Here is a 16,856-nt window from a genome sequence, read left to right on the forward strand (position 1 = left end):
AAAAACTTATGTCTGAAAACAAAAATTTCAAGTACACTGGGCCTCAAAAACAGCCATGTCCTTAGTGGTCACCTGACATTACGTTCTGGTTAAACATAAACACAGACGCATGCACACAGCATTCATTCAATAACTAAACTGTGTGCAAGATGAAGCCTGCATTAGTTTAACAAATTCTACTTAAGTTAATCTAATTTCTCCTAAAAAAGAGTTCTCCGACATAACTAAGGGTTTTTTAATTGCCATTTTTCACTTCTAAATATTTCATATATTTTCTTAAAGCCACCTGACAACAGACACAATAACAAGCAGAGATAACTAGAATCCAAACTACGCAAAATAAAATGTTCTTTTACTTAGAAATACTTGATATTGTTGTTTTTTAAAATAAATACATGAACATTTAAAAATGGTCAGTCTATATCTTTAAAATACTATTATTGTCAAGTGCACATGCTACTTTAATATAAAACTACTCAGAATCTCAAAGAGTTAAAAAAAAATTCTTGTCACTGAAAAAGAAATTTCATACCTATTTCAGTAAGAGTAGAACTATAATCATTTCTTACCGATACAATTGCAGTGACATTTGCTGGCTCTCCTATCCTTTCGATGACAAGACGAGTAACTGTTGTACTTGTTTCATTAACTATAAATTCTGTTTGTCCAGCAAATCTTATTTCTGTTTCTCCAAACACAAAAGGGATGAATAAAGCTGAAAGAAGATTTACTAATAAAAATGCAGAGGGCATCCCTATAAGAGAAAATAAAGATTTTGTTTGCAAATATCTAACGTATTTTCATTAAAGTGTGTTGTGAAGAGTTAGACAGTAAGTACCTAAGACATAAATACATCAAATATTAAGCCATCAATTCAAATGTGTGATCACAGAAATAAATGAAAAATCCCAAACTTTCTATGGTTCTCTTTTTGTTCTTTAACTACTTTTTATTCTTTAACTTATATGCCAAGATAATAGTTATAACAAGCCTTAAACTTATCTATTAAATTCAGTTTATTTAAAAAAAATTTGACACTTCAATTTATTCTAAGAAAAACCTACGGAGAGACATGGAAACAAATTAAAGCCCATCTTCACCCAAATGAAACTGTAAAATACAAGCAAAAACTAAAAACATTATCAAATGAATCAATAATCTTAATGAATTTATTCATCTATTTATTTGATGATCAAACAAATACAAGAGAACTCTGGAAACTGGTATATAAAGTAGTTGAAACTAAAACTTTATGCATAAGTTGATTTCTTAGTCAGGTCTACTTTTTCCTTAAATATGTTGTATTTGAGAATGCTTTTTAAGTTTTTAGTGATTGCAAGGAAATGCTAATCCTTTCAAAGCACACACATTTCCAGGACTTAAATTTCTCCAATTTTACTTGCTAAAATACACCACTTCTTAGAAAATGACCATGTTGCTTTAAAAATGAGCAAATTTCACAAAGTGTGTATTTCCAAAACTTCTGTTGTGTTCTTCTCACAATGTGCACGTTTATGAGTCATCAATATTGTTCCTACTTTCAGCACTGTGTGATTCAAGTGCTTTCAAAAGCACAACAGTGCAGTGGCCTCTTGAAAGCGCTGTTTTGTAATGTAGATGTACCTCTAAAAATGTGAACAATTTATCTCACGGATCATTAAGATTCCAATGGATTATGTGATCAGTCACACGAAAATAACAAGTTCATACATGTTAAAGGAGAGTTGCATTCCGTACTCTATGAACCAAAATGCTTCCTATTAATTTTTATCTTGGTCAAGAAGTAATAAAATTTTGATGTATGTGATATTGCCACGTGGCTACACATGGCTTTATATTTAGAAACCACCAAATATGTAAGTTATTGATATAATTTAGGGTTTAAATGCGATTTTCTCAGTCAAATATATTCAAACTATGCAGTCTGAGATTGTTTAATAACGTCTCACACGCTATGGATGCAGAGTTCAGATGGAGTCCGGGAAAGAGACACAGGCCAACAGGAACAGAGACTCTGGAGGATTAGGGAACTTTTTACACCTGAGCCTTCTAAGAAAGCCTGCACGGGGCTAAGGGTCTTGGGAAAAGAAATAAAATAGTTCTCCCTCACCAGATGCAAACTCTTCCTTGATTACTAGGCCAGGAACATTTATCAAAAGAAAGGAAATGGAAAATATAAGAGAAAGGAAAAAGGCAAAATTTGGGTGAGGCAGGAAATTGAGAGCAGTTCTGTGCTCAAGACAACTGAAGAAGATCTTTTGTGGAATTCTAAACCAGAATGATTTCACACCTCACTTCTAACAAATGGTGGGAAAGCAATGAACTAGGGATGGGAAAGAACAGAACAGAAGGGTTAGGAAGTAGCAACCTAGGCCTTGGATGTATAAGAAAAAGATCAACATTGGTCTATTGTGATTTTGAATGAAAAATTTCAATTCCCTGAACATTAGATGTGACAGAATCTTGAGCTGAGAGAACTGAGATCCCTGAAAAAGTTCTAAGTGAGAAAGAGTGAAAGTGAGTTTCAGCATGAGAAGGGGAATCATGAAGGACTGGGAACACAAATTCTCAAAATTTGTCCTGCATAAGATTCAACTCAGACCTTTGTTAAAATTCATATTCTCACACTCAGAAATTCAGATCCAGTGAGTTTAGGTTAGGGCCCAGGAATGTGCATTTAACAGGCAGCTGGTTGATTCTAATGCAACTGATCCTTGGGATTCAGTTTGAAATACACTGTCCTAGAGTATGAGTAAGTGTGAGAAGTGTGTTATGGAGTGACCATACAATAGGCCACATTTGTAGCTTTAATTACTGAATTGTCCAATGCAATATGCTTGAACTTCCTGCAGACTAACTCATATATTTTTCCACATATTACTATATTGCATTTTAAGATTCCTTATTTTCTAAAGAAAAACTATAATGACCTATAGAAAATAATCAGAACACCAAATACTTACATAGTGTTATTCTAGGTACTTTATATACAATAACACATTTAATCTTCACAACATCTCAATGAAGATGGTGCTAGAATCAATAGCCCCATTTTATCGCTCAGCAAACTAATGGACAGATTAGTTAACACAGGCAGTGATATTTAGCTAAGTAAGAGGCTAGGCAGGATTTGAATCCAGGAGTTCATCTTCAGTTTCTCTATCCAATGACCACACAATATTGCCTCTTACATTTTATTTCTACAAATCACGTACCTCCATCGTGAATAATACGGTAGATTGTTTATGCTACATGTTTCCAAGCATTCGAATATTTTAAACTCATGCACAATAACCAAAACTACCATAGAACTAATCATGAGTTTCCTAAAAGGTTGCACCTTATTGTGATGAACATTACATGTACTTAACTGAAACTACAGTTGTCTTTTGACTTTAAATATTTAACAATATCTTTTAACGTCAGGAACAATGAGCTCAAATGGTGTATGCTTGCAGTTTCCCAGGCAATTAGAGCTCCAAGATCTTGTGGTTAAGTCAGTAAACTTATTTTAAATTGGTGTACATCAGTGAGTTTTGAGATTATGCAAAATTAACAAACAAGCATGAATGGAAATACCTCAAATTCTGTGACATCATTGATAATTGAATCTCCTCTGCTTTCATCTTTTCAACTTGTAAGAAAGGTTGAGGCAAAGCTGGCATTCAAAAGCAATTAAGAGATGAAGAAAAAGCTCTGAAAGTTCCCATTTGAATATAGGCATAATTACACAAATACTGAATAGTTTCATTTTCAGAGTAGCTAAGTACATTTTCCTCTTTCATACTAAAAATCTATAGACTTTGAAACTCCTATTAAACTCAGAGGACCAGGCATTAGGAATTAGCACAACACTTAAGTCTCATATCTATTCCAGGTCACTTTTTTCTCTCATTAGGTTTAATAAAAGTTTTATATGACCCATCAGACCACGTATTTTAAAACTCAGTACAATGAATTTCAAACATATGTTTAAAGATCATAATGTGTTTAATTTATAGTATGTCACAATTGTGACAAAAGTATTTTAGCATTGAGTCATTCCTCTGCTCTGTAATGGTATGATAGTCCCATATTCAAATCCTCTCATTTCCAACTACCATCCACGTTCCCCTCACACCTCCCACTCTTGCTCAGTATGATTCAAAGGGAACCAAAACTGCTCCTGCCAATAGATTTCTTACCTCTTAATAGATCTCTTATTGTGCTAAAACAATGAGATCTAGATTATTTTCTTGCTTATTTCCTGAATTATACTATGAAGTTTTTAATTTTTTTTTCAATTACAGTTGACATGCAATATTACATTAGTTTCAGGTGTACACCAGAGTGATCAGACATTTATATAACATATGAAGCAATCACCCAGATAAATCTAGTACCCATCTGACACATACATACCTTGTTTTCCCGAAAATAAGACCTAGCCAGACAATCAGCTCTAATGCATCTTTTAGAGCAAAAATTAATATAAGAGCTGGTATTATATTATACATTATATTATATTATATTAATTATATTATATTATATTATATTATATTATATTGTATTATATTAAAGACCAGGTCTTATATTATAGTAAAATAAGACCAGGTCTTATATTAATTTTTGCTCCAAAAGCCGCATTAGAGCTGATTATCTGGCTAGGTCTTATTTTCGGGGAAACACAATAGTTATTACAATACTATTGACTACCACTTCTACTGATGGACACTTAGGTTGCTTCCATATCTTGGATATTGTAAATAATGATGCAATGAACATATATGTAGATGCATATGTCTTTTCGAAATAGTGTTTTGGGTTTCTTCAGATAAATACCCAGAAGTGGATTACTGGGTCCTTCTTTGTCTCTTGTCACACCTTTGTTTTAAAGTCTACTTTGTCTGATATAAGTATTGCTATCTCAGATTTTGTTTTCATTTCCATTTTCATGAAATATCTTTTTCCATCCCTTTACTTTCATTCTGTGTGTGTATCTTTTGATCTGAAGTGAGTCTATTGGGGTAGCATATGTAAGGATCTTGTTTTCTTTTCCATTCAGCCACCCTATGTCTTTTGATTGAAGCATTTAACCAATTTACATTTCAAGTAATTGTTGATAGATGTGTATTGCCTTTTGTTATTCATATTTATTTTCTCCTTCTTAAAGAAGTCCCTTTAACATTTCTTGTAATACTGATTTGGTGGTGATGAACTCCTTTAGCTTTTCATTCTCTGGGATATACTATGAAGTTTTGATAGAGTCCTGACAGCTCATAGACACAAAGTCTTAGGTTCTTGGATTCTAGTAATCATATTCAGCCTACCCAATAAATCACCCAATTCTGTGAAAAATATATCAAGATTAAAATCAGGATTACATTAGGGTTTTTCCTACAATGCAAATTGGTTGCTTTCAGAAGAGCAGCTTACATTTTAGTATAACATTTGTATACTGAGCACTTACTCTACATTGTGCAACCCCCTATGCTAATCGCTGAGGACACAAAGACCCCTAACATATGGTCCTTGGCCCTAAGATACTCACAAAGATGGGCATATGATTTAGGTCAGGCCCATCAAAGCCAACAAGCTTTATGTTTGCTTAAACATAAAGATGCAGATTCCCTCTACTGCAGGATTCAGGATTGTATTGATTGGGGCCAGTTTCCTCCAAAGCCTGAAATGAGGCCAAAACAACCAAACTGAGACAAGGGATGGAGAGGAGCCAAGTCTTGATAATCAATCTTAGGTTCCTGAATTAAGCTTTACACGGGACTTTCAGTTACTCAAGCAATTAATTACATTTTTTACTAGCCAGCTTTGCTTGGATTTTCTGCCATTTTCAACATCAATACTTATCCACTAATCTCCAATCTGTGACATTGTGAATGCATGTTAAGATATACCAAGTACAACATCCTCCCTCCTCCACTGCCATTCAACAGACTTAATCTTTTCTAAACATTTGTGAAATGTTTAGAAACACCAAACGATCTATCTTTCCCATTCTCATGCAATTATTATCACCATTTGTTATATTTTCCCCTCCACCTCAAAATTGACAATGACTAGTAAGGAAATTCAGAACATAGACATGCCAAAGATGTCTTCACAACAGACAAAACAGGACAGGAGCATACCACATTGACTCAGTGTTCTGAAAGTAGATGACAATGTAAAGAAAAACATAAGAATTCAGTTGGTTTTGCTGATTTTGCAGTAATCAATTTTCATTTAAAACCTTTCATCAATCTGAAAGTTAACTTTGTCTTTTTAAGTTTCAGAATAAATAATTATTTATCTGTGAGTGATAGGACAAGGTGAAAAGACAAAGACAATTAGCACAGCACTGAAGGGATGCATTGACCTTTTAGCTTCAGCTCTTGCCTTGTCAATGCTGTAGCATCTTCCCACGGTGTGACCACCAGGTAGGTAATTAATACTGAAAAGATGATCCCAATGGAGCAAGGTTTTCAAGTTTAGAATTACTTGAATTCTATTACATTTACTAAAGGGCATTCTAAAACTATAGAATTACTCCTGTGGAATAAGAGAAGTTTCATCATTTATATAATCAATTATTCAGACTCAAAGAATTCTTAATCTGTGGTATTTCTATTTGGTTAGTACTACAAAAAATTGACCTTTTCTTTCCTCCATACCAAAACAGAATTTAAATTTGCAACTTTCAAAAAAATCTAATGTTACAAATGGAAAAAACGCTAAATATTTTTAAATGATAAAGGAGATAGCCTCTTATAGTTATTCAAACTATGTGTAATGTTTTTTACCTTTATCTTTTATTTAAGATTTTTTAGGAATATAGTTTTATTTTTATTCCTCTTTAAATAGCATATATACACGGCACAATATTAAAAAGAAACAAAAAGTAAACAATGAAACGTCTGCCTCACACCTACCCCCACCAGCCATATACGTCTTCTTCTCATAGTCAATCACAGTTAGCAACTTCATCTGTCTGTCTCAAGAGAAAATCTATGCATATATTAAGATGTATGTCCAGAGGAGAAAATCCCTGTCACAGTTTTGTTTTTTTCTGCATACAGGCTATAGGAATTAACATTTTTTTTTTTCCTGATGGTGGTTAATAGATACATACTATGCTTTGATGTAGACATTCATGATGGGAACACTTTATTGTATTCAATACACACCATCATCATTGTAGATCTCATCAATAAAATGGTGGTTTCTGTTGATTTTCACTATATCTATTGATTCACCGCCCAAGGAAAGGTAGACAAAATCTGGCAACTTACACTTTCCTAGACCACACATTGTCAAACCTACATTAATCAAGACGACTTGACCTCTACACCTAGAATACAAGAGTCATCCTGGGATGTCCCCTCCCCGCTTTACATCATTCTGGGATTCCCTTTTATTCTTTCCTGTGTGTTATCTCTTTTTAGTTGATTCCATGTTTTCTTCTTTCTTGGTTTACTTAGTATATTTACCTGTTCTGACAGAGAATATCCTCCAATAACTTCCTAAGAAAGGGTGTGAAGAATAAATGTTTCAGGTCTGATGTGTTAGAAATTATTGTGATATTAATCTTCTACTTAACTAATACTTTAATTAGATACAGAATTTTAGGTGAAAATAATTTTATTTCATTGTTTCGAAAGCTTTGCTCCATTGTTCTCTAACTCTTGGTATTGCTGTTAGGAAATCCAAAATCATTTTGATTCTAAAGTGTTGTATGTGTTTGCTTATTTGTGTTGTTCCCTCTCTGGAAATTTTTCTTTTTCCATTTTCCAAAAATTTTTCATTTTCCAAAAATGAAATTTGATTGGACTTTTCTTGGAATGGGTTTATTTTTGTCTATTAGCTGAGTGTTCAGTCCCCTTCAATCCGACACTCATCCTTCAGACATGGAAAATTATCCTATTGCACAATGATTTTGCCCCTTCCATTTTTACTTTCATCCTAAAACTCCTATTATTTAACATTGGTATTCTGTGACTGACACTCTCATTTTCTTATTTTTTATTCTAATTTCTGATTCTTTGATTTTTAACCTATTTTCTGAGAATTTAATTCATCATTAAATTTCACATCTAATTTTTTTTTAATTTATGCTATTGTGTTTTCAATTTCTAAGATTTAATGGTATCCTATTCTTTTTCCATTAATCCAATACCACCTGTGTTCTCTCAGAAAATATTTTTTTGTTTTTTTTTTTCAGTTTTCCATTCTCTTTGTAGTCTTTGTTACCTCTAAGTTGCTTTGTTATTTATTCTGAAATTTATCTTCTATGTAAGATTTCTTCAGATGTCTGGTAATTCTTGGTTATCTATAGAAAGTAGGAGACTAAAATGATAACTGAATGGTCTCCATATATGGATCTGTATATCTGTAGATGATTAAGAGACCAAAATAATAATTTGAAATTCTGAACAAATGTGTGAGAGAGTAGATTGTCAATATTGGGGGAAATGGGTAAACCTTTTATTAGAAAGTCTCAATTTCAGTACATCTAGAAAAGACTTTATCCTCAGGTTCATCAGGGTCCTCAAAGAAGATACAGATACAACTACAAAGACATCTGGGACCCAGGGCAACTTGAGAAAGGCACTGGTGTATGGGCAGTCAATAAACATATGATCATCTAATTTCCTTTTTCTCCATGGATCCTCACCCTCACATCCCCAGTCAAAAAACCAATTTTACCGTTTCCAGAAAATAAACAGTAGAGTTGCAGGAGTGGGGGTGGGAGTCAACAACAGCATAGAATGGAATAGATAATGATTCTAGGACTCCAACTACTCCTGGAGCATCTGTTACTCTACCTATTTGCTCACCAATCACCAATAGTTACCAAAGCACCTGGTGCTACCACCTCCTATACCTTTGGAGTATTCTTCTTTGCAAATTTGGGTATTTCTTGGTCTGCTATCTCAGAGTTAAGTTGCCGTGGGTCTGCTACGCCAATTACTACTCATCCGTCTACCTTCTGGCTCAAAAACTACATTGCTGTTGTCTCCTCTTCTATCCTTGTGGGTTTATATAATTGGTTTTCTTAAACCCCTTTACTGTAAAGTTTTAAGTGGTTTAGGTAGACCCACTATTAAAAGTACATATAAAAAGTTCATATTTTCGCCAATTTTCTTAAGTATTCAAGATTACTTTAAATCCTGTAATGGTTCTACAAAACAGTCTGTAGTCTCCCATTAAATGCTACAGTTTATTTTCACCACCTTCATATTTTCAGCTCACTAATTTTTTATTCATTCAACTGAGTTTGCATTAATCATGCGTTAGGAGTCAAAATACATTAGATCTAGTTCCAAACTGGGTGATGGATTCATGGGGGTCCACTATATTATTCCTTCTACTTCTGTATATGTTTAAAATTTTCCATAATAAAGAAAGCTTTTATAATAAAAAAAAAATTGAAAAAAATCTCTTAACGGTTCCTAACTGCACTTAAGATAAAATGCAAACTCCTTATCATGGACTACAAGACCCAGTATAAACAGATCCTATCTTTTGTATCAACTACCACTCTCCCCCTCATTTGCTAAGCCACACTGGTTTTCCAGATCCTTGAATGAGGCAAGCCCTTTGTCACATTTGTGTCACAGGTGGCTGATGCCAAGGCCTAAGACTGTTCTCTGCCACGCTCCACATGACCTTTACCCATCTTTTACATTTTTGCTTAAACGTCACCTCCTCACATTGACTTTTCTATTCTCTGCATGTATGTAACGAGGCTTGGCCTGTGAGATCCTTCTCTCAGCCTTTTGTTTCTTTCATTGCACTTATCATAATTTCCATTTATTCAGTCTCTCTCCTTAGAACAAAAAGACCTTCAGGGATGACTTTGCCCATCTTGGATACCTTTGCATTCTCAACACCTAGCACAGCCCTTGGCATATAATGGGCCCTCAAGATATGTTTATTTAATGAGAAAATGTGTGAATGGATAAATTAACTTCTTAAGGTAATAAGGCAGGGAAAGGGTGGTTGTTTAGCGCAGTTGGTGAGAGCACGGTGCTAATAACAACAAGGTTTCTGGCTCGATTCCAACATGGGCCACTGTGAGCTGTGCCCTCCTTAAAAAAATAAAAAATAAATAAAAATAATTTAAAAAAAAAAGGCAGGGAAAATATGTCATAAAGGAAAGCAAGACACTCTCTTCAAACTTGCCTTATTTACTTTAGATTGGGCCAAATACAGTGGTCTTACTTGGACTTTGATTCCCATACCACAGTACAGACATAGAAAATGATCAATGTCGATGAGCCTTAAGAAAAAGTATCCAAAATATAAGGCAAAAATGCATGTGGCATGTACTTTCAATACCATACAGGGCACAGACCCATCCAAGACTTAAGGAAATGTACTTTGTTCAACTCAACAATTGTTTACTATTGATAAAAGGTTTCACTTAGTGAAGTTACATATAAATTTAGAAATTTTCATTCGGTAAATGTGCAAGATAATTTTTGTCCAGTGAAATAGTAATCTAAAGGTCACAGTTTTATTGCCCAATAGGATATTAACAAGTTTTATAACTAACCTAGAATCTTATATTAACATTCCTTTATTAATTTTCTTTAAGTAGTTTCTCAAAAAGGTCTTTGAACCAATGTTAACACCCTACTGGTTCTCTTACTAATGGACTGAATAAAATATTTGACATGCTCATTTTATATTTATATAAGACTATGTTTATAAACTTTTGTGAACATGCTTTAACACATTTTTTTTTTCCAGAAGAGTAACCATGATAGAACAAATCACTCTGGCACACACATAGGATTTTGATTCGACAACAGCCAGTTCAATAAACAATAATACAGTTTGCACCAATACTTCCAGGAAAAGTAACAAGTCACTTAACACAAATGAGGTAAGTAAACACTTGACATAATACATAAAACCTTTTAAATAATGTATCTGGACTTCTGATTTCTATCTTATTTCCAAATATTTAACCCTGACATTTTCCATGAGACCATGTACTCCCATTTGTATGAGTCAGCAAACAAACAGATAACAAAAGCCATTCAACCTGCTCATATTTGGATTACAAATGCCCACCAAGGAACCTGTAAGAACAGTTCAATTCCAGAGCTACATGGGCCTCTAGAAAAATGCTCTCTCTTCCACTCTGGCAAAGCACAAAATGACAGGTTCATTGCACTAAAACCTCTAAGGAAAATTCAGAAGCAACAAAGTCAAGATTTGTTCACACAGCTGCCAAATCTGATTGTGTGAAAGGTAGCTCTGTCAAGGAGAAGACACACTTGCCTTTTTGCTCCTGTGTAACATAAGGAGCATGTGTGCAAACAAAGATTTCTTGAATCTCCATTAGATGGCACCCCTCCATCTTCAAAGGAATCAATAAACAATACTTAAAACTATGAAGAGATTGTAAGAATTTAAAGATGGATTTTTGCCACTTATAACTCTTCACAAATATAATTTGTAATTCCTCATAAAACTCAAAGACAAGAGTCACAAAAGCAATTTTCTTGAAATTAAGATTTTATTGAAAACAGCTCTCATTAGTTATAGGCTCTCTTTCCTAAGATTCAGTATTTTCTTAAAAAAATAAAAAATAAAAATAAATCCCTCAGCCACTTTCTGTGTTTCTGCCTTCTACGAAGTCAAACAATTAAGTTCAACAACTGGTTGCAACGATGTTGCTAACCTTTTTTGATATCGGAGGGATTACTCATTATAAATTTGCACCAACTAGACAGTTAACCAAGTTTACTATTTGGAAGTGCTAAAAAGGCTGCATGTAAAAGTTAGATGACCTGAACTTTTCGCCAACAATTCATGGCTCTTGCATCACGACAATGCACCAGCTCACAAGGCACTATCTGTGAGGGAGTTTTTAGCCAGTAAATAACTGTATTGGAACACCCTCCCTACCTGATCTGGCCCCCAATGACTTTCTTTACCGAAAATAAAGGAAATATTGAAAGGAAGATGTTTTGATGACCTTCAGGACATCGAGGGTAATATGAGGACAGCTCTGATGGCCATTCCAGAAAGAGTTCCAAAATTGCTTTGAAGGGTGGACTAGGAGCAGGCGTTGGTGCATAGCTTCCCAAGGGGAGTACATACTTCAAAGGTGACTGCAGTGATATTCAGCAATGAGGTATGCTGCACTTTTCCAAGGATGAGTTTGTAAACTTAATTTTCCAACCTCATATACACACTTATTGAATATAATCTATTCCTACTGAAGAATATGGGTGCTTGTATTTTCTCAATGAATTATTTGCACTCATGACAGTTAAGGGAGAGCAGAAAGAGAAAGAACTTCATGTAATAAATCCAGAGGTTTCAACCTGGAAGAGGCATACAGACATATTTTGTTTCAGTCCAAACTGTATTTACAAAACAAAAATAATTTTTGCCAAAATTTGAATATTTTTGCATATTAAAAAATGGATTTCTACATTATTTTGAAAATTGGCAAATCTGAGTCCACATTTCTACCTGACATCAACTGGCTGAGCAGCAGCTGTTATCTAGACAAAGAATTTGCTCTCCTGTACCCCGCCAATTTCTCCTCAAACTAGGGTGAAAGAGGGATGTGAAATATTTCTTATATTCATGTCATTCAAAGGTGGAAAAACACACACAAGTGTGTGCCAACACATATACATGCACACTCACATGCAAACACACTCCTTATCTCCCAATGGTGTCCCAGGAATTTGATTTTCAGCACAACAGTAATGCATCGCCAGCAGTGCCTACTCAGGGATCCTGCCATAGATGCTATGAATTCTCTATCTAGACACTGCCAGTACCCCCAGTCATCTATAAATAGGAGACCACTATTGGCCTGGGAGTGAGACTTGGGCTCTACTTTCATCTCTGCCATCTTCCCAGCTTTGTGACATTGGACAATTCAACTCACTTCTCTGGGCCTCGAGTTCCCTCAACTGTTAAAGGGAGGAAAAAAGAACTACAGCATTAGAGTAGTGGTGAGGCACAAGGGAAGGAATCCATCCCAGTACACCATGAAAGGCCAGATTCCAGGCACTGGACCTTCAACATCCACATGGCCAAGAGACTAAAGGAAACAGGTTTGGGCATCGTAGACTGCCCCATGTGAGAACCATCCTTCAACTGACAGATGACTTTTATTGTATTTCCTTCACCAATTACTTGAAGCAATTGTAACATCTCTAGCCTTATCACTCACAAGCCATTTTCTAGCCATTAAGGATCTAAACTAGTCACCAGAATTCAGACTGCTGAACTCGTTGGTTACTGCCAATCTTTATGCTGGAAAAAACTGCAGCAGGACCTATCAGCTGTGCCCCTAGAGTACTCTGCCCTTAGAGTACTAGCTAGGCAACTTTAGGCAGTCATTGAATCTTGTGAGTCTACTTCTTTACCTTCAAAATGAAATAATAAGACTACTGACCTTATCTGGCTATTTAGACTTGCATTTATTTACCAGGTCTACAAGCTTTCTATTTTCTAATTCATTTATATCTTCTTTAATCTTTATCAATTTCTCTATACTGACTGGTTTATTATATAGTATTTCTGTAATTCATAAACTGAACACTACTTTAGTTTTCATTATTACTTAATCCCTAAAGCTATGATTTTGCTCCAAGCACAGTCTTGGCTGTATCTCATAGGTTCTGACAAGCTGAGTTATTGCTGTTATGATAGTCTAAAAAGTGTTACTGCAGTTATCAGCCCTTTGTAACACAAGGATTATTTAGAAGAATTGAGTTTTCTCTTGTTTCCAAGTAGAAGGGAGGTATTTTTAATTTATTATTTTTTATGTTTTAATAAAAAGTAGGCTTTTATTTAATTTTGTTCATAACGTTCTATTTTCTGATGATCATTTTCACTTATTAACATTGACACAAAGCAGAATTGTGTGAAGTTAACAATGGTATGTGAAAATAAATAAACCTTTTGTTCCTTGGTCTTGCCTGAATTTTGTCAAGGTAAAGTAGTTTCTTTAAAGTGACAACACTGGCTAACTACATGATGTTCAGATGAATTGGGTAAATAATCTTCTAAGATGATTTATGCTCCCCCTAAGTAATTTATTTTTCCCATTTGTAAGGTATTTATGTGCCATGCGATCTACTATCACTGCCAGGAGCCATTTTCCTAACTTAAACAAAATATTTTTTACATACTCAATCCCTTCAATTAATAATTTTCAAATTTTCCACAGGGCCCCAAGAACTATACAAAATTCTAATGTAAAAACAAAAGCTTCAATATGAAACCAAAACATCTGAACACCCTTTACTCTTCCAACTTGTACAATCCTCCACAACTTTGAAACTTGTAAAACTTAAGCCTGTATTGCAAATATTTCCATCCCCGGAAGCTTGAAGCCAATGACTTTACAATATTAATTTATTTCTCCATCTGTCTAGCACACATTAAACGTGTAAGAAATAGATTTAATGCCATCTCAGTATGCTATAACGTTTTGTCAATACACTTGTATCGCTAAGGAAAATCACTGAGATTGAGCTTTTCTCACTCTCCAATTACATTCAGTGGTTTACAAATAAAAAGTATCATGATAACACTTAAAATCCATTTTTGATAAATCTCTTTAATGCTTGGTAAGATTAAAAAAGTATATCAAGCAAGTGAAAATTTCTAAATGCTAAAATACTCTTCACTGAATCCAGCAAACACTGTTAAGCACCTTCTGGCAGTGCCACTAACTCCAGACTAAATTCAATTCACGCTGGTTGTTTTTTACAGATCAAAATGTTAATAACATCTATCAGAACATTTAAAAATTCTATGTCAAAGTTTGAAAGTTTTCCACTTCAGGGAAAGTCTAGGAGTTTATCAATAACAGATCATTGAGATGGGTCTGAGCTGTATGAAACATTTTGGAAGATCTGAGTTTTAATTTTAAATAAAATATTTATGAAGTTTAATACATCTTTACAGAGAAGAAAATACCTAATAATATATTGACTTTACTCTTTCTTGCTTTTATAAACATGCTTTATATCTGCGCTTTTCTCAAAACATTCACTCTAACTCATCTAATGTTTTTCTTTTACCTTAAATTCCCACTATTTTGGTTTTTCAGTCATGATATACTGCCTACATATATTCTAAAATTAAATATTGCTCTTCATTTCTTCCTCTTAAATGACATTTTGTTTGTTTGTTTTAAATGTGGCCCAAACTCTGTTTCAGTACTATGCTGGGGATTTGGGGAGAGGGGGGATGACAGGGTTAAATTTTATTAAAATTTTCTTATGGCTGATTGTAATGAAAAATACTAATGCCTTGGAATCTTCAGTATGTAACAAGTACGAACTAGTACACAACATCCACTATGCAAATGTGTCACTGTGTTGTTATTTCTCCAAATTAAATTAAATCCTCCTCCAGACACTATACACCATGCTGGAAGGAAATCTAGTTTTACCTCTTGGAGGTCCCCTACTTGTATGCTTCAAGAATACCAGTGGCTGATGCATTCCTAAAGGAGGTCTGGTGTCTCCCAGACTACAGTGTTCCAGGTGCCACTGAGCCTCAGGACCGGGGGCCCTGTCTGAATTGGTCCTCCTCCATCTGCCGGGCCTGCTGCTCAGGCAGTGGCCCTTGCGCCACACTGGCCCCAGCTCTGGACCCAGGTCAGCACTACCTTTCAGAGATGGGCCTCACTGCCTGTAGCACTCCTTTAGTGCTCTCTTCTGCCCGTGGAGTCCCTACCCAGCACTGTCCAGCTACAGAGTTTGGTGCCAAGTCCTTTCAAGAGCTTAGTCTTTTCGTCCATGCACACAAGTTTGGAAGGGCTTACCGGAAACCCATGGGTGGTATATGGACCCTACTGATGTGCTATGCTGTGTCTAACATTCATTCATCATTTGATGACATTCAAAAAATATTTACTGAGTCTCTACGTGCCAAGCATTGTCTAAGGCTTGGGGATGCAGCCGTAGACATGACCAAAATAAAGACATTAAAACAGAGTTTTATCTTGAGTGTTTTCCTAGGTAAAGAAAAGGTAAATTCTCCTTAGATCAGTTTTTACCTCCCAATTATACCCTCCACACTGATATGTGAACAGTTACTGGAAAATAAATTGTACATATTAATACATTCGAAACTAATGTTTCTTCTTCTTTTCTTCCATTACTGGATCAGAATGCCCATCTGTAATAACTGTGCACTTTTAAATTTTTATAATATTACAAACACTTAAGGGATTTTATTTCCTTTCCCTCAAAACTCTCTTCCTCCATCTCCACAGATTGTCTCCAAATATGGAACACCCATACTCCTCTCTAAGAATAATCCAACATCTATGTTTCTGATCACCTTCTTTCATGTTTAAGACTACTCTTATTAATCTCTCTACCATTTCTCTTCTCTCCCTTCCTCCTTTCCTTTCTCCACTCTCCCTGTTCCCCAAGTGCAGTCTTCTTACCTAACAAACAATTCCTCATCCTCAGCCTTGCTTATTCTTCAAGCTTCTACCTCAAATCTACCCATCCCTTCAATATCAAATTTAAACTTTCCCTTGGAGCAATCGTAGTTTTCCCAGCCCCTATAAAAGACTCCCAGTTCCAACTCTTAAATTTTCACATAAGTTCCAACAAATATTTCACCAAGTGTGTTCTATGCAATGCTATGCCCACATTTTGATCAGACTAAAGAATTATGTTGAGAATTATGTTTAGGAAATAAATGTATATGAATACTATATATACTTTCTTAAATATTCAAAATACTTACAGCATATCATAAGCACGAAGAAGGCCTAAACATGGAGTTAACTTTATTTAATCCATCATTTCCCAAACCTATCATGATCACAGAACAATTTCCCCTTATTGATACCTAATTACATCCGGCAGAAC

General features: G+C 34.8%; 1 protein-coding gene across 1 annotated transcript in view; it reads right to left on the minus strand.

The window, feature by feature from the left end:
• The window catches only part of ADGRV1 (adhesion G protein-coupled receptor V1), a 503,501-nt gene that overhangs the window by 464,819 nt on the left and 21,826 nt on the right, over positions 1–16,856 (minus strand). The window contains exon 2 of the mRNA XM_019734240.2: positions 570–754. Within this exon, the coding sequence (XP_019589799.2) occupies positions 570–754 (185 nt within the window). The remainder of the gene's footprint in view (positions 1–569; positions 755–16,856) is intronic.

This window comes from Rhinolophus sinicus, linkage group LG03, assembly GCF_036562045.2.
Source record: "Rhinolophus sinicus isolate RSC01 linkage group LG03, ASM3656204v1, whole genome shotgun sequence".
Lineage (NCBI taxonomy): Eukaryota > Metazoa > Chordata > Mammalia > Chiroptera > Rhinolophidae > Rhinolophus > Rhinolophus sinicus.